This window comes from Cherax quadricarinatus, chromosome 46 (genome assembly GCF_038502225.1).
Source record: "Cherax quadricarinatus isolate ZL_2023a chromosome 46, ASM3850222v1, whole genome shotgun sequence".
Lineage (NCBI taxonomy): Eukaryota > Metazoa > Arthropoda > Malacostraca > Decapoda > Parastacidae > Cherax > Cherax quadricarinatus.
Window position 1 is genome coordinate 566912 of NC_091337.1, and position 26455 is coordinate 593366.

The window sequence follows — 26455 nt, forward strand, 5'->3', positions numbered from 1 at the left end:
ATGTTAGAGTGCATGCTTCAAAGATAAGATAAGATAAGATTTCGTTCGGATTTTTAACCCCGGAGGGTTAGCCACCCAGGATAACCCAAGAAAGTCAGTGCGTCATCGAGGACTGTCTAACTTATTTCCATTGGGGTCCTTAATCTTGTCCCCCAGGATGCGACCCACACCAGTCGACTAACACTCAGGTACCTATTTGCTGCTAGGTGAACAGGACAACAGGTGTAAGGAAACGTGTCGAATGTTTCCACCCGCCGGGAATCGAACCCGGGCCCTCCGTGTGTGAAGCGGGAGCTTTAGCCATCCAGGCCGCCAGGTAGGATGAATAATCTGACAACAGGCCTCTGGGGCGATGACCCTCGGGTCTGTCAGCAGGTGGGAGTACATTGTTGATGTAGCACATGATTAATCTAGCACATGGTTGATCGAGCACATGATCAATCTAGCACATGGTTGATCGAGCACATGGTTCATCTAACATATGGCTGATCGAGCACATGGTTCATCTAACATATGGCTGATCGAGCACATGGTTCATCTAACATATGGCTGATCGAGCACATGGTTCATCTAACATATGGCTGATCGAGCACATGGTTCATCTAACATATGGCTGATCGAGCACATGGTTCATCTAGCTGATCCCACAACTTTCATATTTCATTGCACAAAACACTTCGTTTTTTGTGTTTGCTTTTATCTCAACAGAGCAATAACTGTCACTCAAGACTGTAAACTGAAGAGGAAGAAATGTAAACACATGTTATAATAATGTTGGAAGAGTAGCGGAGTGGACGAGCAAAGGTTTTAGTGTATCCTAAGACGCCGTGTTGCACACATCTCACTCCCTCCACCTCCCTACAAACACACACACACATTGGCTTTGGTTCCGGTTTTAACTGCAGTTTTAAAGTTTTTTTTTTTACCGAGTTACTATGCAAATGTGTGAAGACTGTCGTTCAAATGAGCATATGGAGGAGTGGTAGAACAGTTGTGAATAACGGGTGGATGTGTGAAGGTGCAGCAAACGTTGCTGTGCGTACTAATGTGACGTGAGTGAACAATGCAACACAGTGTTGACTATTACATCGTTATCATGAGTGTGTTGTTCCAGAGGGTGGGTCGCTGTAGCCTGTTGCTGCTCCTACTGTCTCTTGTGTTGATATCCTCACGCGGCCTCCCACAACCTCACACACCATCTTCCTCCTTCACTACACACAAAATGCTAAACTATACAACAATCCACACTGGAAATTATCAACTTGAAGATACGATTGACGACATTAACTTAGTGAACCCACATCATGCAGACGTGAATGGCAGCGCGAAGCCTCAACCTATCAGAAGAACTCTTATAGGTAGTGGCCATCAGGTAAGACATGAATGAATTCTGCAGAGGCTGCGTGAGGGTCTTCAGTGGTGGGTGGGGACAATATTCAGGCCTCGCTACAGGACCAGTCATCGACCTTTGTTCCACACCCTCAGGTCAACCTGGTAACGGGCACAGCGGCCACTGAGCAATGACCCCATCATATACCCCACCACCCTCTAGCATGTTTTGTATTCTCACTATTCAAGGCACTATTACCACCACAACACAAGACGTTACCATCACCACCATCACACACGACACCAACACCACTATCCACGACGATAAGACCACTATCCACGACGATAACACCACTTCCCACGACGATAACACCACTACCCACGACGCCAACACCACTACACACGACGCCAACACCACTACACACGACGCCAACACCACTACACACGACGCCAACACCACTACCCACGACGCCAACACCACTACACACGACGCCAACACCACTACACACGACGCCAACACCACTACACACGACGCCAACACCACTACACACGACGCCAACACCACTACACACGACGCCAACACCACTACACACGACGCCAACACCACTACACACGACGCCAACACCACTACACACGACGCCAACCAGCAACGCTTTTTCTTTTTACAAACCTTCCACGTAGCAGAAACATTTTCAGACATAAATAGAGACCTCGTACGATCTCACGAATATTCTTGCAGACCGATCACCACTAGCATCAAACAAAGAATACAGACAACAGACCAAACAAAAGACCACTGACAAACTTAAAAGACCACTAACTAACGGAGCAAGATGCCCTTAACATTTACTACATCGTACCGTCGCTTTCAAAAATGTAAAAAAAAGTGTATTTAATGCTAATTTACCTCCATATCTGGTGTAGGGAATACAAACAGTTCAGAGGAGTGAGCGAGCGAGACAACGTGTACAGCAGGTACACGAAGCAGCTCACAGAAACCACGAACACAGGCGAAGCAAATAAGTAGCCACGCGTGACATGTACGCAGGTACAGCATGCAGGAAGCACCAGCACAAACGAGGCAGGTGCATGGCCACGCATGACATACGCACAGATACCCCCAACGGCATTCAGGAACTACCAACCTAAGCTAGGCAGGTGCGTGGCCACGCATTACACGCGCACAAATACAGGAAACAGCCGCAGGATTTACCAATACAAGCGAGGCAGGTGCGTGGACATGCGCTTTGAAATTGATGCAGAAACGAGCAGCAGCAACACTTGTGAAGCTAGACAGGTGGTGAGGGTGGAGAGGTGAGCTCAACTCTGCCCAGGAACCTGAATGCTAGGTAGTGATCACACCTCCTTCAGCCACCTTAAGGGCTCCAAGGTCACCCTCGCTAACACAGCGTCTCAGTCGTCAAGCGTTTTCCAGGAGACACGTCGCAGGATAAGGCTTCACTGGGACAACGTTTCTTCCTGTTTAAGAGCTTTACCAGGTCATGATAACTCGATGAAGCTTCAACAAGGCAAAACGTTGTCCTAATTAAAGCTTGTGCTGCAACGTACTTTTTGTTTTTGTTTAGTATTGTCAGCAGTATGTTATCTGAAGCCATACCTTCCTGCAGGAAAGTGTTCAAAATATCACGATCATCTACGTCCTTCCCAACACTTTGAAGGATTGGTAAACACAACTTCCTGGATTTGGCTCCACCTAGTACACCAAGAGAAAACACAGTAAGTGTCCGGGGCCCAAGACTGTTCAACAGCCTTCCGCCAGACATAAGGGGAATTATCAATAGACCCCTGGCTACCTTCAAGAGGGAGCTGGACAGATACCTAAAGTCAACATCCGATCAGCCGGGCTGTGGCTCGTACGTTGGACTACGTGCGGCCAGCAGCAACAGCCTGGTTGATTAGGTCCTGATCCACCGGGAGGCCTGGTCAAGGACTGGGCCGAGGGGGCGTTGACCCCTGGAACATCCTCCAGGTAGACTCCACATAGGCACCTTGTGGCTTAGCGCTTCTTTTTGATTATAATAATAATCCACATAGGCAAACCTATCTCCAGTGAAGCCAATGTCAGCCGTCGTATAAGAACGAAGCATGGCAGAGCAGCACTGCTTGCGTTAAGTCGGCACGCTTTTAAAATAACTAGTTACCCGAAGGCACACATTTCGACTCATTATAACGGGCTGAGAGGCCATAACCTGAGTAAACAGAGGCAGCCACACCTGCACACCCTAGCCGACCCGCATCCCGTCCCGTTCCTGCCGCTGGCCACACATAGCTACTACCCACCTCTCAAACAACCTCAGCAGGTTCCTACCATTATATCTGCCGCACACTAGAAGTAAGACCCCGTCAGTACCATAATATCCTCAGATTCTTCGTCACCAGGAGCATCTGAGCCAAGAATACTCTTCTGGCCTCTTCTGACTCAGATTAATAGACCCCAATGGAAATAAGTCACTGTCTGACTATTTTGGGTTATCCTAGGTAATTTACGCATGTTACTATGAATAATAACTGACCCAAGGGACGAGCCTGGCCCATGGCCGGGCTCCGGAAGTAGAAAGACTCGAAATTCACCAAAGGTATACTTATGTGGACCTGGACGTAAATACACTTGCACCAACAACTCACATCAGGATAACTTCAAACATATGTGGAGTTAAATGGCAGAGAAATCTGAAGCACCACCGCTGTGCTAATGGCTTGGTCAGTAGCATCACCAACTCACACACTGAGGGTCTGGTATTCGATCCCCGGCGCGGATGAAACGAGGAGTACGTTTCCTTACACCTGCTGCCCCTGTTCACCTATCAGTAAGTAGGTACCTGGGTGTTAGTCGACTGTTGTGGTCGGCATTCTGGAGGACAAGATTAACTTTAGTTACGGGAAATGCTCTGGATAATCAGGCGCTTTCTATATAGTATGTCAGTGATATCAGCTATGGTCTGCATAATTTGTGTCATGTGCTCGTAGCAATAAAGATTATTATTATTAGTAGTAGTAGTAGTGGTGGTAGTAGTAGCAGTAGTAGTATTACTATTATTGCTGTATGACCTTAGTGGGCTTTATTCTCATTAATTTTACATCATCTGCAAATACAGATACATCTGAATATCTCTTCTGGTATGTCGTTCACATGCCAGAAACAGTACTACTCCTAATATCTATTCCTGCAGAACCCCGCTTGTCACATTTTCTCATTCTGACATCTCTTCTCTGACAATCACTCTTTGTCACCTGTAATGTACTCTTTGATCCACTGTAACGCATTCCCTTTTATTCCCCACTACTCATCAAGTTTTTGTCCTAGTCTCTTGTGAGATACAGCATCAAATATCTTCTTGCAGTCCAAGAATATGCAGTTAACCCATCTCCCCCCTCTCTCTCTTTCTCACAGACCTCCAGTTGGTTTGTTAAACATTTGCCATCTGTGAACCTGTGTTGGTTATTTTCATTATTTTACAGTGGTCAGGTTAGCGATACTGATCTGCAGTTTAACTCTTCTTGTCTGTCTCCTTTCATATACATCGAAATTACATTCGCTGTCTTCCAGATCTTCAGCAGTTGTCTTATATTCAGTAACTTGTAGATTTTAGCTAGCGGTTCAGAGAGTGCTTCTGCTCCCTCTTTCAGAAACCATGGTGACAGGTGAGTTACCTGAAGGTTACTTGAAAGTTAACTGAAGACAAGGTTGAGGGTTGTTGGCTTGCTGCCTCCACGTCCCAGTCCCAGACCAGGCCTCCTGACTTCCCTTACTTTTGATGTATCTAGCTCACTCAAAAGTATTTTCAACTTTTCCCTGTTGTGTATGTATGGTGTCCAGTACCCGCTGGTGCACTTAATCTCTTTGACATTCCAGCGTTTTCCCTCAATTCTTCATAGACTCTTTTATCGTTACTGCGATCTCTCCTTCTTCCTTATGTAGTCTTATTACCCTTTTTTGTGTGTATGCATGTATGTACATACTGCGATTTCACATTGGTTAAATTAAGCATTTGTGTCAACAAGGCGTCTCGTGGGTTCTAACTAAAGTGGACCCATGTTGCTGCTTACCTGTGTGGTCAAACTATGAAGCACCGTTAGTCAGTGACTTCAGTGTTGGTGAGGCAAGCAGGTGTGTGGAGCTCACATGAACGCTGCGTTATGAACCAGTGATAAGATTCGTCATTTATTATATAAACTCCCCCAAGCGTGTGCTCCGCCCACAAAACTTACATTATATAAATATTTTATGTATAGAGCTTTTTATTCATTTATTAAAAAAAAAGTTTAACTGAGGTATCTACCTTAATTATACTTCATGAAAAATATAACAAAATGTGTTCCTTAAAATTATGGTATAATATTGGTTAAAGTAACTACCTGAATTACATTTATTTAGAAAAATGGTATAATCATAAGCTATGTTACTACCCTATTTAAATTTTATATATTTAGCAGTATGTTTTTTAAATTAAAGACCACACAGGATGTATACACAGAGGGTCTAATTCTTATTTAGATATTAAAGTGTTCTTGTTTGATGGTGACAAGTTTACGTGTAGCTTATGATACCAGTGTAGTCGACGGGTTTTAGACCCCACATTGGGACATTTAAGAATTATATTTAAAAAACAATTAGCTGCATTGTAGCACAGTTATAGCGCAGAGTAACCTGTACGAATGTATTCATGACGAATCTATTATTTTAAGTACATACTCGAGGAGCCTGTGGAGCCAGAAATATATATTACCTTCAAGACCAGTGTTGGTGCTCCTAATGTTGCTGGTCATCATAACGGTAACACTGCATGTGTTGAAGTTTGGTTGTTTAGTTAATGAGGCTTAATGACCCTAATGTAGTCAATAGGCTTTATCTGTGAACCAACCAGGCATGAAATTGTTACTAGTACTATAAACTAAATTAATATTTCTTAACATTTGAAATCCATTAATTCATTAAAAAAATAGCACCTCCAGGCCCATTACCCCCCTTCATCCTCAGTACAGAGAATGACCCCCGTATCCTTACCTGGACAATTCTTGGATCTACCTCTGCACTAATGCGCTCATATTTATATATCAGGTAGACAGCAAGAGAGGCGACAACAACATGGGCAACAGAATTAAGAGGACTTCCAGCGACCACACTCGCATCGACAACCTACTCCATAAAGGTCAGAGGTCACTGGATCAGAGGTCAATCGGTCGGAGGTCAACAGTGCCATGGTCACTCATACTGAGCATTTAGGCCTACCGGGAAGAAATGGGTCATGCTGGGGGAAGTGCAGTACCATATTTAAGGAAAAGAGCACACAGGAGGGACTGGAGGAGGAAGTATGGTGTATGTGGTAAAGGAAGGAAGGAACTAGTGTGTGTACTGGAGGGAGGGAAAGACTGGTGTTAGTGTGATGGTGAGAGACTGGTCAAGGCAGAACAAGAATGATAGAGGATTGTGAAAGAATGGAGAACAAGATAAATGATGAAGAATGTTGGGGTATGGTTAATGAATGAAACCAAGAGTGAGGGAATGAGATGTAAACTCATGGAAACCTACATTTTCACTATACTGCTACCCATTAACACCTTCCTCCACCTACTAATTTTAGTACTTCCTCTCCACCAACTAATCTCCACACCCCACTAACATCACATCATTCTACAGCTAGCCTTGTGCAGCCAGCCGAAGCCTTTGGAGGAGGAGACGTGGCTGAATTCATCAAACGAACTGCAGCTCTCCTGCCCATTGGAGCCTCGCACGTTATCTCCGAAACGGCTCTTAGTGGCCGGCGACACCGAACGCAGCCATCTGATACAGGTACACACAACGAAATGAGTGACGAATTGTGCACATCATCAATGATTTTGTCAGAGTTGCGTCTCACTTCATTTACCCTTGTTATTATCTATGTTAGGGTTTATTAATGGCTTCTTCCGAATTTAAGACCAAATAGCCATTATAATTCATGGATGTTTTCCTTAGGTGTTTCTACAGTAATTTGCCACTCTTAATTTGCTGGTTCAAATGCTTAAACAATTTTATTAATCATCCTGGAGAGATTTTATGTACGTAACCTTGTGCTGTAATTTTGAGTGCAATTGTTTATTATTATTGTTATTGTTATTGCTAGTATTATTATTATTATTATTATTATTAGTAGTAGTAGTAGTACTTACATTCATATAGCGCCTGGAGGAATGAAAGGCATTCAGACTCGATTCAAGGAATTGGAGCACAGATCCAGTTCCATAGATCAAGAGCCCCTCACCAGCATGCAGTAACCTCCCTTGAGGGGGCGTGTAATTGTGACGACTGAAAATCAACAATAACCAATGTTTTCAATGGTGATACAGTTCTCTTTTTCTAGATGACAACAACACACTGCCTCCTCTTAACGAGACTTCTGGAGAAGCATCAGCAGTCATACGACCTAACTCCACACAGCAGCAACACAAAAGTGTCCCACTTCATTTGGAGAAGAATGATACTTCACCTGTCCACCAGCAGCACCTGGAGAAGGGTGATGACTTACCTGTTCTCCAGCAGCACCTGGAGAAGAATGAAACCACACCTGTTCACCAGCAGCACCTGGAGAAGGGTGATGACTTACCTGTTCTCCAGCAGCACCTGGAGAAGAATGAAACCACACCTGTTCACCAGCAGCACCTGGAGAAGGGTGATGACTTACCTGTTCTCCAGCAGCACCTGGAGAAGAATGAAACTACACCTGTTCACCAGCAGCACCTGGAGAAGGATGGGATGTCCGATTCTTTTCATCAGCAGCAACAGAAGGAAGGGTTCTCCTCACTCGTTCTTCAGGAGCACCTGAAGGATGAGTCCTCACCTGTTCAACAGCAGCAGCAGCAGGATGACACAACCTCTCTTCCTATTCAGCAGCAACAGCAAGATGACAGAACATCTCTTCCTATTCAACAGCAACAGCACTATGATGGACCTTCACTTCCTGTTCGACAGCAACAGCAGCAGATGGATGGGCCCTCCTCACCTACTCACCAGCAGGAGGAGACTGACACTCCGCTAATTTTCCTTCTGCAGGAGCAACAAGACCTTGCAACTCACCCTAGTATTCAGGAGCAGGACCTTCCAGCATCTCCTGCTCTCGTGCTGCAACAGCAGCAAGACGTTTCCGCTTCCTTTTTTCTTATGCAACAGCAACAACAGAACGTCCCTCATCTCCTACTTCAACAGAACGACACTCCTTCACTCCTGCAGCAACTAAAAGAATCTACAACCCTCCTGCATCAACAGAACGCCACTCCTTCACTCCTGCAACCACAAAAACTCCCTCCTTTCCTCATTAATAAACAGAACGCCCTTCCCTCCCTCCTGCAACAACAGAGCGCCCCTACTTCCTTCCAACAACAACAGAACGATTTTTCTTCTCACTTACATCAACAGGAAGACCCGTCTTCTCTCCTTAACAAACAGTACGTCGCTCTTTCCCTCCTGCAGAAGCAGAATGATTCTTCCTCCCTCCATAAACAGAACGCCCCTCCTTCCCTCCAGAAGCAACAGAATGACTCTTCTTCCCCCCATAAACAGAACGCCCCTCCTTCCTTCTACCAACGGAACAACTCCTCTCTCCTGCATCAACAGAACGATCATTCTTCCATCCTGCATCAAGAGAACGTCCATCCTTCCTTCCTGCAGCAACAGAACAATCATCCTTTCCCTCTTCATCAACAAAGCAAAACTTCTTTGTTCTTGCATCAACAGGACGATAATCCTTCCCTCTTGAAGCAACAGAACCCCCCTCCTTCCCTCCTTCATCAAGACAACTTCCATTCCTTCCTGCCTCAACGGCAACAGAGCGACCCTCCTTACCTTCAGCATCAACATCAGTACGACTCTACCTCCCGTCTGCCACTGGATATGGACACACTGCGTAACATGACGCACTACTACGCCAGTCTGAGTCGTAACGAGAACCAAGACACTTCTGTGGTGAAGGCACCGACTCAACAAGAGGTCAAGCAACATCGCACATACCTCCTGATGCTCCTGCAAAAGTTACGAAATATCGACGAAGGGACGAAAGCCTCCACGGGTGCTCCTATAGGAAGTGCTTCCATCACACAGCCCCAGCAGGATCGTATGTCACATGTTTCCCTTCAGAACATTTACTCAGGTGTTCCTAAACGAAGGCTAGGGACCTCGGAAGATAGTTTCCAAAATTCCTCCCGCGGTACCTCTGCACCAAAGGACCAGTTCAGCGGTGGACCAACACCTATGAAGGCGTCACTCAACGGACTCAGACAAGCCTTGCTTGGCGTGAGTTTGTGAAAGTTTGTTCAGTCAGTTCCACTAATCTGGGTTTTCGTGTCATGAAGGCGTGAGAACCTAAGGTATTTAAATTAGAATTTGTACCCACGGCTCACGGAGGAAAAGATTGAACGCTTTCAAAAATCATAATTTACACATACCTTGTTTCGATTTTTTTTTTAAATCGCTAACAACACGTGACTTTAAAACGGTGGGAAACGGCCGATGTATTAACAAAATAAAATAAAATAACAATACAAATAATATGTTAGTATCTGTCTCGTGAATAGTGGATTGAGGATTGAGTTTTACCCACACACTTTATGCTGATTGACTACATCAGATACAGTAATCATCCACCACCAGTTCACCATAACATCTGGCGTCCAACAGGTCCCTGCGAACACCCAGAGCCACAACGTGTCCGTCCCAGCGCTAGTCAACCGGTTGCAGACTCAAGGAATAACTAGTCTGTTGCCGGTCTCCTTCCTGGGAGAGGAACCCCTCCTCGCCAGTAGCACCTTGCCGCCGCCCACCTTCCATCTCCGCTACGACAGTCACGCAGGTGGTAAGGAAGTAATCACAGTGGGTTAGTTGAAGCTAAGTGTTAAAAGTTAGAGAACTTGGTTTTTGAAACAGAAAGAAATAAGTCTATGCATGGTCGGGTTGTGTATGTGTTATTATATTTTTAGGCTGTTTCAACATAGCTAGGCCTTTCATCAGTCCTCTATACTTTTGTCTAGTTCTCTGCAATCAGTTATAACTCAGTGGAATTAAATATTTATAATACTGATTCCTGTCTTCGACCATCACTCTTTTGTTTTCTCATTATTACTGTATCATTCGCTATAAAAGAACATGCAGTTTATCCCTAATGTTAACTCCTACACAAAGAATATTATGGGACCCTATAACGATAATCTGGGCACTCCAGCAGTTACATTTCACTGTACCTATGCTGCACTTCTTACTGTATCTTTAGGTGTTCATTAATCCTTGTCAGCTAACTTTCCTTGTTACCTCAGTTTTCACAGCGTTCAAAGGCGTTTTTGGAGGAAAATAGCATAAATACCGACATGATGAAAAAGTGACAGAAAAGCAATATAACGAGAGCTTTTATTAACAACGTTTCGCCCACACAATGGGCCTTATCAAGTCACAAACACGTCTTTTTGTGACTAGATAAAGCCCACTGTATGGTCTTTATCAAGTCACATATCAAATCACAATAAAAGGTCTCATTATACTGCATTTGTATCTTTTTTCCAAAGTCGTTCCTACAGCTAATAAGTATGAAGAATCTCAAACCATCCTGTCCTTTCCTACTTAATCTCTGTGAGGTTTGTTAGGTAAGACTTGCCATTTCTGCAGCCTTGGTGATGAACCAGTTTTCTTATTTTCTTTTATGGTAGGTTATAAGCAGCAACTATGAAGAACACTGCTCCCGTCCTGTCATATGTGTGAAACGGAACCTTGTTAAATGTTTTGCACTCTGGCAGGATTGCAGGTCTTTTTTTTTTTCCTTCTGTCTCGTGAGCATGTAAAATGACAGGCAGATGTGGCAAACTCTTACTTACATTCTAGTATAAACATCTTCAGTGTGTTTCTTAGTCGTTCTCATTCCTGTGATATGCGAGACCAGGCTATGGGGGGCAATAATTCCCGGGTTTATTAGGATTGAGTCCTATGGATTACACGAGGATGGTAAATTGAAAAGTATACTGACATATACATACATCTATATGCGTGGGGGGAGCAGAACTGCACACTGTATATTCAGGCCTAAAAGTGTAAATAAAACCAAATAGTATAATTATATGTACATATATAAAAACGTATGGTTATTTTGTTTACAAATGTGAATGAGGCGTTACATAGTGCAGTACTAATTTTCTTTTAATTTTTAATATACTGATGTTTTCTATCACCATGACTTTTCGACTGGTTGTTCTTCTAACCTTATGCATGTAATGCTTATTATAATCTTACTGACATGGAAGTCAACTACGACTTTAAAGCCCTGTGTACACATGGCTTGTTATTTCTGTACATTTGTAGATGGCACAATTCACAGTACCGTGGATGGCACAATTCACAGTACCGTGGATGGCACAATTCACAGTACCGTGGATGGCACAATTCACATTACCGTGGATGGCACAATTCACAACTAACTACAAACTGAAGATGAAGCTAGACAATGTTTGGGTCCGTCGTCGTCAACATTTTTTAGTAATACCGTCAAAAACTTTTAGTGAAACACGTAACTGTGCGCTTGTTCGTATAATGAATCCACCGAGGGAAGTGCCTTCTAACTAGTTAATGATTCTTGATCCAAGGAATTGGAGCCCCCCTTCCCGTTTTCTGGATCAAACCTGGCTAGGTCTCCCCCACACCTCTCATAAGCCAGGCGCGGTAATGGCCCTGAGGAGTTGAGTACTTTACTTAAATGTAATAACAATGGAGCCTCCGGAAACATTCTGAAGGAACCGTTTAATTAGAAGGTTTATCCTGGACAGCATCACGAACATTTATTTTGTGAATAATCGGTTTAGAAAACCAACAAGTTGATGAAAAAGATGCAAATGCCTCATTTATCAACATTTATTTTACAAATATATGGACTCAGACGCCTCATATATGAAAAAAACTGTCATCATTACTGAGAATATTCATTTATTTTTTCCAAAATATTTCACTGTACATTAAAAAAAACATTAGGTTTCTCATTCGACATAAAATCTCGGCATATCTGGTGTGAAACTGTGAGCATTTATCAGCCTAATAATGACAATTTGTTCTATACATTATAATGGACGACTGTCTTCCTAAAATCTATCTGCGGAAGAAGAAATAGCAAAAGAATATTTTGTCATTCATTAATGACAAAAGTATATGTAACTGGTTAATAAAATATAACTGTATTGCTGAGACGTTTCGCCAATCAGTGGTTTCAGAGAATCCTGGAAGCTGTGGAAAACCATGACGAAGTAGTTTAAAGTGATCAGTCACTCAGTTTTAATGAATCTGTCTATGACAGTGGAAGACTTGAAAAATTAGCTGGAGGTGATCACTCCCCCAGCCTTGCTAGGAAGTGTTCGGTCCGTCATTCTGAATGAATCTGAAGTAGATGCTTTTTTTTTTTTATTCGCCGGTACTCTCCCGGCCCGGGTCTTTTCCAAGTAGTGGTGACCCGGCCTTGGCTCCCTATCTGGGGAGTATCTCGAGACGTAAGTCTCCCATGGGAGGACGCACAAGTACCCCCTCATCTTTGGGACCAACTGTCCCCAGGCCTAGCCACATTCCCCGCCCTCACGGGGCTCGTAGGGAGAAGCTAGGCCTCTGGTCTGCCATCTACCCCGCCTCAAAGGGGCTCGTGGGGATGGCAGTCTTATAAGCTGCAGGTGGTAACAAGCTCAGGCCTTCAAGTAGATGCTCCTGGATGCTGGCTTATATACTAGACGGAGGAGGAGAAGCAGTTCAAAGATGGCGTCACAAGTGGGAGGAGTAAGCTAGTGGAAGTAGGTCATGTCAACAGATTAGACAAGTATTATTATAAAGTCATATAGTGCCTGGGTCATGGGAGGTATTCAGGTTCGATGAGAAGTAATGTGATTTGATCCAGGTAAGAAGATAGCTCCAATTCTCTGGATCAAGAGTCCTTCACCATCATCAAAGCACCTCTCTGAAAGAGGTAACGGTGGGTCAGTCATGATGAACGCCACTATAATACGAATTTTATTCTCATGGCCATTAACAAACACCACTTTGTGCCTTGCAAACCCATTTCAAAATGGTAGTTCATTTTCTTTCAAATTACAATGCTTCAATTTTTAAGCGATCCAAGTCAAGACCGGATTTAATGCTACTATATTTATTTACTTAAACATTATTTTAATTTTACGTGTAATTAATCACAAGTAGCTAAATTCCACCAACTGGAATTGTATAACATGTGTCAACTGTGGTAGCTTGCCACTCATGTCTCACATGGCTTGCCTGCTTCAAGTTTTCTTCTCTGCCTTGTTACCTAGCCTTCCTTGCCTTAGTCCCGCTCATCTCCTTCCAAATATACCTTCCGATATGCCCGTTATTTTCCCTATGGTTTCTACAGTGAAGAGTCCGGGACTCACGTTTACCTGTCCACCCTCAGCGCCCCTCACCACGGCTGCTAGTGTCACCAGATTTCCCGCTCAGCACCTCTCAGGAGCCACGGCCTCCGTCCCGGGGTTCCAGGGAACACTACCGGAATCTCTCTACTCAGTTGCTCTCCAGAACGGCGTCGTTAACTCTCAAAGTGCAAGTGCGAGCTCCAGCCAGTTACCCTCCGTCTTGTTCGGAGAACCCAGTCTGTTCTCGGATTATTCTCTGTACGCAGACGCTCTCCTCACCCAGAATGGCCTGGCGGACCCACCGAGTGTCTTATTAGTGGACGGTTTGAACTTTCAGGAGAATGATTTTCCTCAACTTTCAGCTCCACCTGCCCCACCGGTAAACCCCTCCGATCTTGGTACTCTGAACGACACGCCTGCCACCACCATCTTGCAGAGCGCGCAACTCATCACGGCTTTTACCACTTTCGTTAACAGTATTTTGAGCGCCATCAACCAGTTAATCACCGACGTTCAAGTTGCCATCAATGCTAACCCTGCCCTAGCGTTTCTGCTGCTCGTGCCGCTACTTTTCCTCCCATTCTTCCTTGAACTCTTCAGATGGAAAACACCTGGTGGGTATGGCGGTTACCACCGACGGCAGCACTTACCACAGGCACGGATGCTGCTGACTGATGACCTGGCTGAGAGAATAATGGAGCATTTTCATGTCATAGAGCGGTGCCTGGCAGCTTATGAAAAACTTTAAGGTATCTTAAGTGCTCAGACATTCCCTTAAACTTGTCATAGGCGTGCTTTCAATTTAAATTATCATAAGCTTTAAGGGCAATAAAACGGGTAAGGTTTGTGCCAAGGAAGGTCCGTCAGGCAAAGAATCTAAACAATTGTAACAGCTCCGACATTTGAAGTGACGATTATAACATACATGGCTACCTGATGTACAGGAAGAATAAAAAGACACATGTGCAACAGTTGCACATGTGTCTTACTCATCTACCTGATATATATACATACATACATGCATACATACATCCCTTTGAGACATCGGTGTCCGCTGGGGATCCAGTCTTCCTGCATCAAGCCTATGTAAAGAGAACACAATATTGATGACCTGCCTATCGACCTGCCCCTTTCTACTGTAAACCCTTGCTTCCCTCTTCCCCTTAAAAGTTCTAGCGGATGTCTATGCCTCAAGAGTGACAAAGAAATAAGCCATTCAGGTTGCAAAAGCTAAAAGTAAAATAAATAGAAAAGTGCAGGTTTTTGCAGCTTCATTAGTTCTGTCGTGGTCAGGATTGGCACTTCAAACAACCCAAATACGAAATTCACGTAGGCCTACGAGATTATCTCCTGCAGTACAAGGCTAAACTTTATGTACTCCGACTTATTAGATCCCTAACAAAACTTTGCAAGTTTGTATACATGAAAATAATTAAAACACTTGTGTAACAACCATATATATACCATATATAAAACTCTAAGTTTATATCATATATATATCTTAAAAGATCTGTATATATTTAAAAACATCCTTCTTTGTTTTGCTTTTCTGTGATAAATATGTAAATAAATAAAAATAACAGTACTAACTGTACACCTTGTGTAGAGCCACACTTATAACAAGAGCTATACCAAAAGTATTAATACATGTACAAATATTTTGAACATAAATTTCGGCAGATAATACGCATAACAATGCATTTCTTTAACTTTTTTATAATTTCTATCTTCATATTAAGTATTTTCTAACTTAACACACTAACAGTAACTTTCTCCAAAAGAAAGTTACCTCTAAGAACTGACTGGAAAGCCACAGACTCAAAAGAGAATTAACGTACTTATGGAAAAACTTCAGAAGGTTTCTTCCCCGAGCTGTTTTCGTATTTTCTTCTACGTACCACTTTATTTGAAAACTAAATACATTTAGAAAAATACAACTGGAAGGAGAACAACATGCATACCATCTCAGAGCCTACTTCTCAAATATTTCACCCAGCTCCCCGGTGGTGGGTCGTATGCCCAGAATATTGCAGACATTTCCTCTCGTGCAATTATGTTGATATTACTGCACTCGTTATAAATGAAACAAATAGGGTTACCCAAAACCTTCAATGTTAACCGTGAATTATGGTTATGCAGATTCCTAGATACTTCAGGTAATTTAATTTTTAAATAAATTTTAGCAAGGTTAGGCTGCTCTGCAAATATGGGGCAAAATAAAATTATTAATACAATGGAACCTCTGGTCACGATCATAATTTGTTCCGAAACTCTGGTCGCGACCTGATTTAGTCGTGACCCGAACCTAATTTTCCTATTGGATTGTATGTAAATACGATTAATCCGTTCCAGACCCCTACGAACTGTATGTAAATATTGTTTTTTTTTTAAGATTTTTAAGTACAAAAATAGTTAATTATACCACAGAATGTACAGTGTAATACTAAGCTAAATGTAAAAACCTTGAATAACACTGAGAAAACCTCGAACAATAGAGAAAACTAACATTACACAAGTCCGTTCTAGACCCATACGAACCGTTTGCTGTAAACAGTTTTTTTTTTTTTTTTTTTTTTTTTTTTTTTTTTTTTTTTTTTTTTTTTTTTTTTTTTTTTAATTTTAAGCACAGAAAAAAATAATCAAAGTTTGAAAAATCCTTAATTATACAAAACTATGCACAGTTCAATAGAGAAAAAAAAACTTAAATAACAGAGAAAAAGAGAAAAAAAACATACCGCGAACAACGAAGAAATAAGTCACTGTGTCTGACTTTTTTGGGTTATCCTAGGTTCTCTACACATATGCTGCTATGTATGATAATTCTATGTAACTGTGTGTATACCTGAATAAACTAACTTACTTACTTACTTACTTAGCCTTGCATGAGTCGACTTCTGGCGTGAAGGAAGTGAGGAAGATTAGTGGGGAGGAAGTTACTGTTTTGAGGGAGAGTCAGCCTCAGCAATGGAGGAACGTTCTCCTTCAGGTGTTTTCTCTCGTTTAGCTGGTGGACCAAACTTCACCATAAACAGATCTAATGTGACTTGTTTTTTCCTCCGCATCCTTCCAAAACAACCCGGTCTCGTCGCAGTTCACTCGTTGCGGGACGTATCCTTCAGCCTTCACGAATTCAGCTAAATCTTTCGCGAACGCTTCCGCATCAGCAGCGTCAGAACTAGCAGCCTCTCCATGCCTCACCACACTATGAATGCGACCTCTCTTACGAAACTTTTCAAACCATCCTCTACTGGCTTTAAATTCATCACTTTCTGCACTCGTAGAAGGGTAATCTTCCGCAAATCACTGTGCATCTTCCTGGCTTTCTCGCATATGATGGCCTCGCTTATGCTATCACCTGCAAGTTGCTTCACGTTCAACCACACTAACAAGTTTCTCCAACTCTTCCAGCACTTGAGGCCTCTGCTTGGTTAAAATCGTAACTCCCCTATCAACATTAGCTGCTTTAATAGCTCTCTGCTTCAGAATAGTCAAGATCATAGACTTAGGCTTCTTGAACTCACCAGCAAGGTAGGTAACACGCACACCACGCTCATATTTTTCAATAATTTTCTTCACTTCTATTTCAGTTTCCTTCAAACCCTTCTTTTAACCCACAATACCACTCTTCACTTGCTTAGCGGCCATGGTTAATTGCAAAATGAATAAAAAAAAAACACACGAAATACAACACAAGGAGTTCACAACGAATGACTGCACCTTAGACCGGCTACAAGGCGAGATGTACACCAACAATAGGAAGTGGGGGAAATTGGCGCGTGCGAGAAAAATGGCGCGGAATGTGAAAATTGGCGCTGCTGTATTTGTTCAGTACCCAATTATGTGTTCGTGACCATATGCAAAAAATTGGTGAATTTCTTGGTCGTAAACCGATTTGTTCGTGTTCGGAAGCGTCCTGACCAGAGGTTCCACTGTATACCAAAAATTTGCTTAACTGTATATCACTATCTTGTTTGTACTGGGTCAGTGAATCTTCAGGTGACGCTGAAATAATAGGACTCATACAGTACAAGGTGCTGTAGTCCTTAAATTCAACAGCGTTATCACTCTTTATCTTTTTAAATTTACCAGTCTTGTTTTGATAAAGGCATGCATAATGTTAATGTTCTTAGTGCAACAACCTTCAATTTATCATTAAGTCAGCTCATTTTGAGCAGATCGATTTGTATGAATAGTGCCAGTTCACTGAACGGAGAGCTCGAACCAATGAGAAGCGAGTCTTAAAATTTGTAGACCTGTGTGGTGTCCACAACCAGTTAAAGAATGAGTAACTGTGCATGCAAAGCAAGACTTTGTTGTGACGTTTCGCTTTGTGTAAAGTGCTTCATCAATAGGAGAGGTCATTCCTCAATCGTGGTGACATCTCTCCCTGGTACGCCCCAGGGAAGTCCAGTCACTACCTGTCAATAACTAATAATATTAAAGTAGACATTTTATAGAACAAGCTTTTATCTAAACAATGTTTCAGTAAAGGCTTGTTCCACAAAGTGTTTTTTCTTCGCCATTGTCAGCAGCACACAATTTAGTTCCTGCTAATAACAGTTTCTTGCTTATTAATCTTTACGGTATGGTTATACAATAGCATTCTTACTCATATATGAAAATATTTGCTCTACGTGAGCTACTTAATAAAATTTCTGTAAATAGCCTACTGCATTTCTCTTATGACCTTTATTTTTCGCATTAGTAGTCAGTAGCGATGAATCCATCTTTGATGTATCACTGGATATGATATTTAACTTCGCCTAGGCCTAGGTCCTATGATAACACTTTACATACGAGCACTTAACCTAACTAACCTGTCATCATTTTCATTGAGGTTAACGCAGTTTTAAATTTAAGTTACAGGCACAAAAAAAAATGAAAATTTATTATTAAACAACTGAAGGTGTGTTGATATGCTGCAGTTTTTTTAACGCCTCTGGAAAGACGGTGATGGAGTGAATGATGATGAAAATGTTTCTTCTTTTTCGGATCACCCATCCTTGGTGGGAGACGGCCGATGTGGTAATTAAAAAAAAAAATTCCATATACAAGTCATGCTTCACTTACAGCACAATATGGTACGCAGCGCCAATATGGAACTGTCTATAGATCTAATGTGGATCTATTTTAATTTTTTGCTTGGACCATGAACTCAGATAAATGTTAGACAACATCTGCCGCATCCAGTAGCTCTAACTGTCAACTTCTTACCTTCTTTAACAAAATAACAGAACGGACAGGGATCGAACCCCTGGCAAGTGAGTCCTGAAACTCATACGCCAATGATTTGTTTACAATTGTGTTTTTACGATTTTGTGAGTCAGTTCTCACCTTTGTGTGTCCACACTCTACAGCATTACAACACTGCAGATTCAGCTTAAATATCGCACACAAAAAAGTTGATACACAACTTGCATCTTGCTAGTCGTAACACTGAGTCACTCGGTCACTTACGTTACTAAACTGTCAACATGGTAGCCATTATTACTTAAAAACATGCTCTTGTTTATTAATAGGCACATAAATTAGTATGTTAGCTAGTTTATAATGTTGGAGTCACTGTTCACATAGTCATCAATATTCAAAGATATAATGACCCACAGCTGGAGTTTATGGTCGTCTGACCGAGGCCTTCCGCTGGCTTACCGGTCCATCCCTCTAAAAATTGTGGTTATGATTATAACCAATTGTTATGATAATATTGTAGCGAATCCTGATGCATTTGATCATGAAACAAAACTAACGTTCCAACAGAAGGACTGTGTCGGGGCGACGTAAGTAGCCTCGCTACCCAATATAAATCCTCAATCACAGATAAAATACAAGCTAAGTTTTCTTTAGTAGTAAATTATTCCTCACAAGTGTATCAGTAGTGATATAGTAAACTATATTTGATGTATATAAATATTAGGCTGTATTACCAGCAATGGCAAATAACGTAGCAAAAATGAACTACTGTATTTATAGTCCATGATAATACTAGGTAGCAAAGTTGTGTGTGTACAAAAAACACAACAATTTGTATTTAACATATCAAAATTTAATATAGCACAACATGAATGCATGAATATATTACAATTAACAACTAAAGTTGCTGTACATTACGTAAGTTTATTTAGGCAGAGAAAGTGACTTATTTCCATTAGGGTCTCTGTAATATTTTATGATTTAAACCTTAAAAGTTAAAACAGGTGTGATCAAAGGGACACACTCGGTTGCAAGTTGCACAGTTTCGAACACATTTAATAGATTAAAATATCCACTATGGTAGTGTAGACTACAGGTAGATTGTTGCCTCAATGATCTAAATGTGACTTTCACCACATGCAAAACTAGTCATTACTCGTCAACTATTAGGCATTCACCCCTTATCTTGCACAATCTCCTGCAGTACCGGACGGTGTAGAGGGCAGCTCTGGTGGTGATATCTGCAGTGTTCGTAAGCCTGGTCCTCAAGACCCTGACGAGCTTCCACATAACAGCCCTAACAGTAGCGGTCGTCCAACATTTCTGTCACCTATCCACAAACAGTTTTCCGCCGGCTTTACCTTGTCGCGAGATTTCCCAAACAGCTCCAGTCAACAGCCTCCGTCAAGCCAAAATGGAATGTCAGGGATACAACTTACGACTTCAGGTGCCACACATAATACTAGTAAAATGTTGGTTGAGCACGTACATAAGGACGTCAGCTACGCAATGTGGAAGCCTCAGAATGAAGAACCCAATTTTTCAACACTTCAAGATGACATAAACGATCAAAATAAACAAATAGCCTCCGTTTCTTCTGGTGGATCATTTAATGTGCAAAAACGTTATCCACTACCAAGCACGTTTAGGCTTCCATTTGACAAAGTTTCAGAAATGTCAACCTTAAAGCAGCAGACGACAAAAGCACATATCGTTGACAACAAACAAGGTCCTCTCTTCGTTCCTCCAGCATCAGCCAACAAACAAGATCCTTCCTTCCTTCCTCCAGCAGCAGCCAACAAACAAGGTCCTTCCTTCATTCCTCTAGCAGCAGCAGCAACAGCCCCCAAGGAACCTACACTTACCGTAGTTCATGATGCGAATCTGTTTGCAAATTACAACGCTTTGCTCAAGGCAGTTCAGATGGTGAAACAAATCAACAGGCTGCAGCAGACCTCTTCTTTAAATAAACTGGGTCCCAGCACTTCAGTTCTTCAGGCACAGAATACAAATAGTCACCCACCCTATACATTCACCCCGACACCCAGTCTGTATTTTCTCAACGACGCGGCAGAAGGCGCATCAGAGCTAGCACCAAAGGTCACAACCGCAGTAACAACTCTCATCACCAGTGTCGGCGAGGCCATCAGCACATTCTTTCAGGACCTCGCTAAAGCAATCAGCATTTTCTTTGACAACCTAGCGACTACCATCAACGAAACTCCGGCCATATTGCTCCTATGCCTCGTTCCCTTGTTTTTCCTTGTGCTCAGCTACTTGATCGTCTCCAGGACGAGCCACGGGTCCTACCATCACGCTAGTCATGGTGGAGGCTACAACGGCAGGACATCATCAGTGCTACTCCTTGACTCGAAGGCAGTAGACGCCCTCGCCCGATTCATACTCACGCAGATCGAGTCTTTTGAGGAGGGAGTAACCTCTTAATATTTCTTAAGAGCACTAAGTGATTCTGAATAAACATTCAGCTCAGAATGCTTCATCAGTTGCTCACGGCAGTGGATTACGTTTTTGTTTTTCATTTGTTAGAGGCCTGTTCCAGTGTCTAGTTTTTATATGCTAGCATTGCACAGTTGTTAGACCTATCACAGTTGATCATATAAAAATTTCGGGCATTATTTAAATACAGTACTACAGGTATAGTTACCTTAAATACAGTACTAAGGTATAGTTTTCTTAAATACTACTGTAGGTATAGTTATCTTATTGTAATACAAAATAGTTATCTCAGTTTATAAGGTTAACTGTTATCCTTCACCTCTCATTGTTTACTACATTCTGACAGACAACTATGTGCCCTATTTATCTTTCAGTCCAACTAGTAGTACTCACTTCCGAGGCACTACCATCACTCCCGAGGCACCATCATCACTCCCGAGGCACTATCATCATTCACGAGGCATTATCATCATTCACGAGGCATTATCATCATTCACGAGGCATTATCATCATTCACGAGGCATTATCATCATTCACGAGGCATTATCATCATTCACGAGGCATTATCATCACTCACGAGGCATTATCATCATTCACGAGGCATTATCATCATTCACGAGGCATTATCATCATTCACGAGGCATTATCATCACTCACAAAGCACTATCATCACTCACGAGGCACTAAAAATCCCTAACGAGGGTCTAACATCACTCAGGTTTTATCCCTTTAGTCACTAATGCTGATACGACAGCATTACAACATGTAACCAGCACGTTAGCATAGGTACAATGGGGCATTATCAATTACTAATAGAAACACGTACAAATTATTTTTATTTCGGATTGTAAGCAGAGTTTTAGGAGGTTGAATATCATTATATTGTTTATGCAAGATGTACGCTCATATATAGACCTTGTTGTAACCAAATGCAATAAGACCACACACACACACACACACACACACACACACACACTGTTCCAGGGAGGGGACACAGAAACAAGAGGCCACAATTGGAAGTTGAAGACACAAATGAGTCAGAGAGATAGTAGGAAGTATTTCTTCAGTCATAGAGTTGTAAGGAAGTGGAATAGCCTAGAAAATGACGTAGTGGAGGCAGGAACCATACACAGTTTTAAGACGAGGTTTGATAAAGCTCATGGAGCGGGGAGAGAGAGGGTCTAGTAGCAACCGGTGAAGAGGCGGGGCCAGGAGCTAGGACTCGACCCCTGCAACAACAAATAGGTGAGTACAAATAGGTGAGTACACTACAATGGATCAGGGAATACTTGTCAGGAAGACAGCAGCGAGTCATGGTACGTGGCGAGGTGTCAGAGTGAGCACCTGTGACCAGCGGGGTCCCACAGGGGTCAGTCCTAGGACCAGTGCTGTTTCTGGTATTTGTGAACGACATGACGGAAGGAATAGACTCTGAGGTGTCCCTGTTTGCAGATGACGTGAAGTTGATGAGAAGAATTCACTCGATCGAAGACCAGGCAGAACTACAAAGGGATCTGGACAGGTTGCAGACCTGGTCCAGCAATTGGCTCCTGGAGTTCAATCCCACCAAGTGCAAAGTCATGAAGATTTGGGAAGGGCAAAGAAGACCGCAGACGGAGTACAGTCTAGGGGGCCAGAGACTACAAACCTCACTCAAGGAAAAAGATCTTGGGGTGAGTATAACACCAGGCACATCTCCTGAAGCGCACATCAACCAAATAACGGCTGCAGCATATGGGCGCCTAGCAAACCTCAGAACAGCATTCCGACATCTTAATAAGGAGTCATTCAGGACCCTGTACACCGTGTACGTTAGGCCCATATTGGAGTATGCGGCACCAATTTGGAACCCACAACTAGCCAAGCACGTAAAGAAACTAGAGAAAGTGCAAAGGTTTGCAACAAGACTAGTCCCAGAGCTAAGATGTATGTCCTGCGAGGAGAGGTTAAGGTAAATCAACCTGACGACACTGGAGGACAGGAGAGATAGGGGGGACATGATAACGACATACAAAATACTGAGAGGAATTGACAAGGTGGACAAAGACAGGATGTTCCAGAGATTGGACACAGTAACAAAGGGGGACACAGTTGGAGATTGAAGACACAGATGAATCACAGGGATGTTAGGAAGTATTTCTTCAGCCACAGAGTAGTCAGTAAGTGGAATAGTTTGGGAAGCGATGTAGTGGAGGCAGGATCCATACATAGCTTTAAGCAAAGGTATGATAAAGCTCACGGTTCAGGGAGAGTGACCTAGTAGCGATCAGTGAAGAGGCGGGGCCAGGAGCTCGGACTCGACCCCTGCAACCTCAACTAGGTGAGTACAACTATGTGAGTACACACACACACACACACACACACACACACACGCACGCACGCATATATATATATATATATATATATATATATATATATATATATATATATATTATAGGTAGTAGGTTGGTAGACAGCAACCGCCCAGGGAGGTACTACCGTCCTGCCAAGTGAGTGTAAAACGAAAGCCTGTAATTGTTTTACATGATGGTAGGATTGCTGGTGTCCTTTTTTCTGTCTCATGAACATGCAAGATTTCAGGTACGTCTTGCTACTTCTACTTACACTTAGGTCACACTACACATACATGTACAAGCACATATATACACACCCCTCTGGGTTTTCTTCTATTTTCTTTCTAGTTCTTATTCTTGTTTATTTCCTCTTATCTCCATGGGGAAGTGGAACAGAATTCTTCCTCCGTAAGCCATGCGTGTTGTAAGAGGCAACTAAAATGCCGGGAGCAAGGGGCTAGTAACCTCTTCTCCTGTATATATTACTAAATGTAAAAGGAGAAACTTTCGTTTTTCCTTTTGGGCCACCCCGCCTCGGTGGGATACGGCCGGTGTGTTGAAAGAAAAGAATATATATATATATATATATATATATATATATATATATATATATATATATATATTATGTATATATATATATATATATATATATATATATATATATATATATATATATATATATATATATATATATATATGTCGTGCCGAATCTGTAAAACTGGTCAGTTAGCAAGAACTCATTTAAAATTAAGTCCTTTCTAAAATTTTCTCTTATACGTTTAAAGATATATTTTTTTCATTAATGTTAATGTAAAAAATTTTAATTTTGCTCCAAGAGAATCTTAGAAAACTTACCTAACCTTATTATAACAAGAACAATTTATTTTAGCCTAACCCAACTAAATATATTTTACATTTGTTTACAATAATTTAATACTAAACAAACACAGCGAAACATATTTTTTTCGTTAGGTTCAGAATGATTTTGGCGAAATTATTGCATACACAAATTTTCACTTGTCCTATATGGCAAGATGACCGTTGCTATTTAAGCCAAGATCGCAAGTTCTGCCTATTCGGCACGACATATATATATATATATATATATATATATATATATATATATATATATATATATATATATATATATATATGGTTTTATTACTAGTTAAAATAAACCAAAGGCTCTCGCACACCAAGCTATAAATACAATAATAATAACAAAGACTGCTGAAGTCATGTTGGGTAGTGACAGTGTGATCTTCAGGATCGTAAGCTCGAGAAAACAGGTGTGATTTTAGCTGAGACTTTAAAATCATGAACATAGATTCCTGACTATTAGAAGAGCTATATAAGAAAAGGTTACTTTCCCAAACCGTTTCTCCTGAACAGGAATTAAGAAATTTACACACAGCAGTACATACACACATTTATAAAATCCTGTTTTTAAAGGTTACATAGCAGAGTATTTAAGTGAGAGGTGTCTAACACTATAATGTACCACAGGTTAGGATGATTAATTGATAGCTTCATTAGGCACCACATACACATATTGTGGGCAGGTGTCAAATATTTGCAGATGGATATAATGGGTCCAAGAACTGAGCTCCAACATCTTCAGAGGTAAGCAAATTACAAGGGCAACGAACCATTTACAAATTTATGTCGACATTAGTAATGGGTTGTTCAATCATAAGTGTAGTAAAAAAAAACTTTAAGATTTATTTACAATAGGAAAAGTCAGAATAGTTGGTAATATTCCACTATGAATAAAATATTTTGACATTTATGGTACATTTGTTAGCGAGTTGTATCTTAAGTCACGATTTTTGTTCACATTCAAGTGTATAATGACACAGTGTCTGACAGGTGCTTCTGATAAAGTTTGCATATATAGTAGTTATTTGTACTCAGCTGGCGGAACTTCTCTGATCGTATATCATTACGTATATCAGTCTGCTGACTTTGTCAGAGGCGTCATGCACATGTGGCTCTTCTTTCATGACGGAATGATAGATGGACTGATTGGTGTGACCCTCCTTCTGTCCTTCTTGTTAGTGTAACTTTGTAAATGGTCCAAGTCGGACCGAAACGTCGTCGTAAGCTCCTCTCTTCTATGTGCTGGTTATTTGTGTATCCTTCAGTCCCAAGTCAGTCAAGTACAGTTTAAATTATTTTCGTTTTAGTGTCTTCAGATTATTAGTTGACAACCCAAGATTGGAGTCTACTCCCTCTTTGAAGACATACTCCTTAGCCAGTTCAACAGTTCTTTCATGCATGTGAAGACCAGCATGAAAGGGAATCCTAAAAAGATGTTCCCATACTCATCAATCTATAATTTTACCTCACATGACACCAGTGTGTCAGAGATGACGTACAATTAAGGTGTCATCTTTAGTTATGTAAACATATCTGAGTGCAAGTAGTCTCTTGAAAACAATACAGTATTTTTCTTACAAATATACATATACATATATAAATATATATGTATATATATACATATTATATACATATACGTATATTTATAATAGAACTTATGTCACAGCTGAACAAAACATGTAATGTGAACAGCGATCTATTAGTTTCTTTTAAATACATTTCCCCATTTTCTGCTTTTTATTTTCCTTATTCATTTATGTTTTCAGGTTTTATTAAAAAAATATGTATTAAAAAATCATTTAAAGCCAATGTGTTGATGACATAACAGGCAGACCCTGAGCATCAAAGACTCTCATACACGTCTTCTAATGAATTAT

General features: G+C 41.5%; 1 protein-coding gene across 1 annotated transcript; it reads left to right on the plus strand.

Annotated features, from left to right (window-relative positions):
• The first annotated feature begins 829 nt into the window (after positions 1 to 829).
• LOC128696656 (involucrin-like) lies at positions 830 to 10673 on the plus strand. The gene is made up of 5 exons (XM_070094402.1): positions 830 to 1372; positions 6410 to 6500; positions 6989 to 7141; positions 7692 to 9616; positions 10001 to 10673. Exons 1-5 carry the CDS (start codon positions 1064 to 1066, stop codon positions 10199 to 10201), a joined length of 2679 nt encoding a protein of 892 aa, XP_069950503.1. The 5' UTR covers positions 830 to 1063; the 3' UTR covers positions 10202 to 10673.
• The last annotated feature ends 15782 nt before the right edge of the window (positions 10674 to 26455 follow it).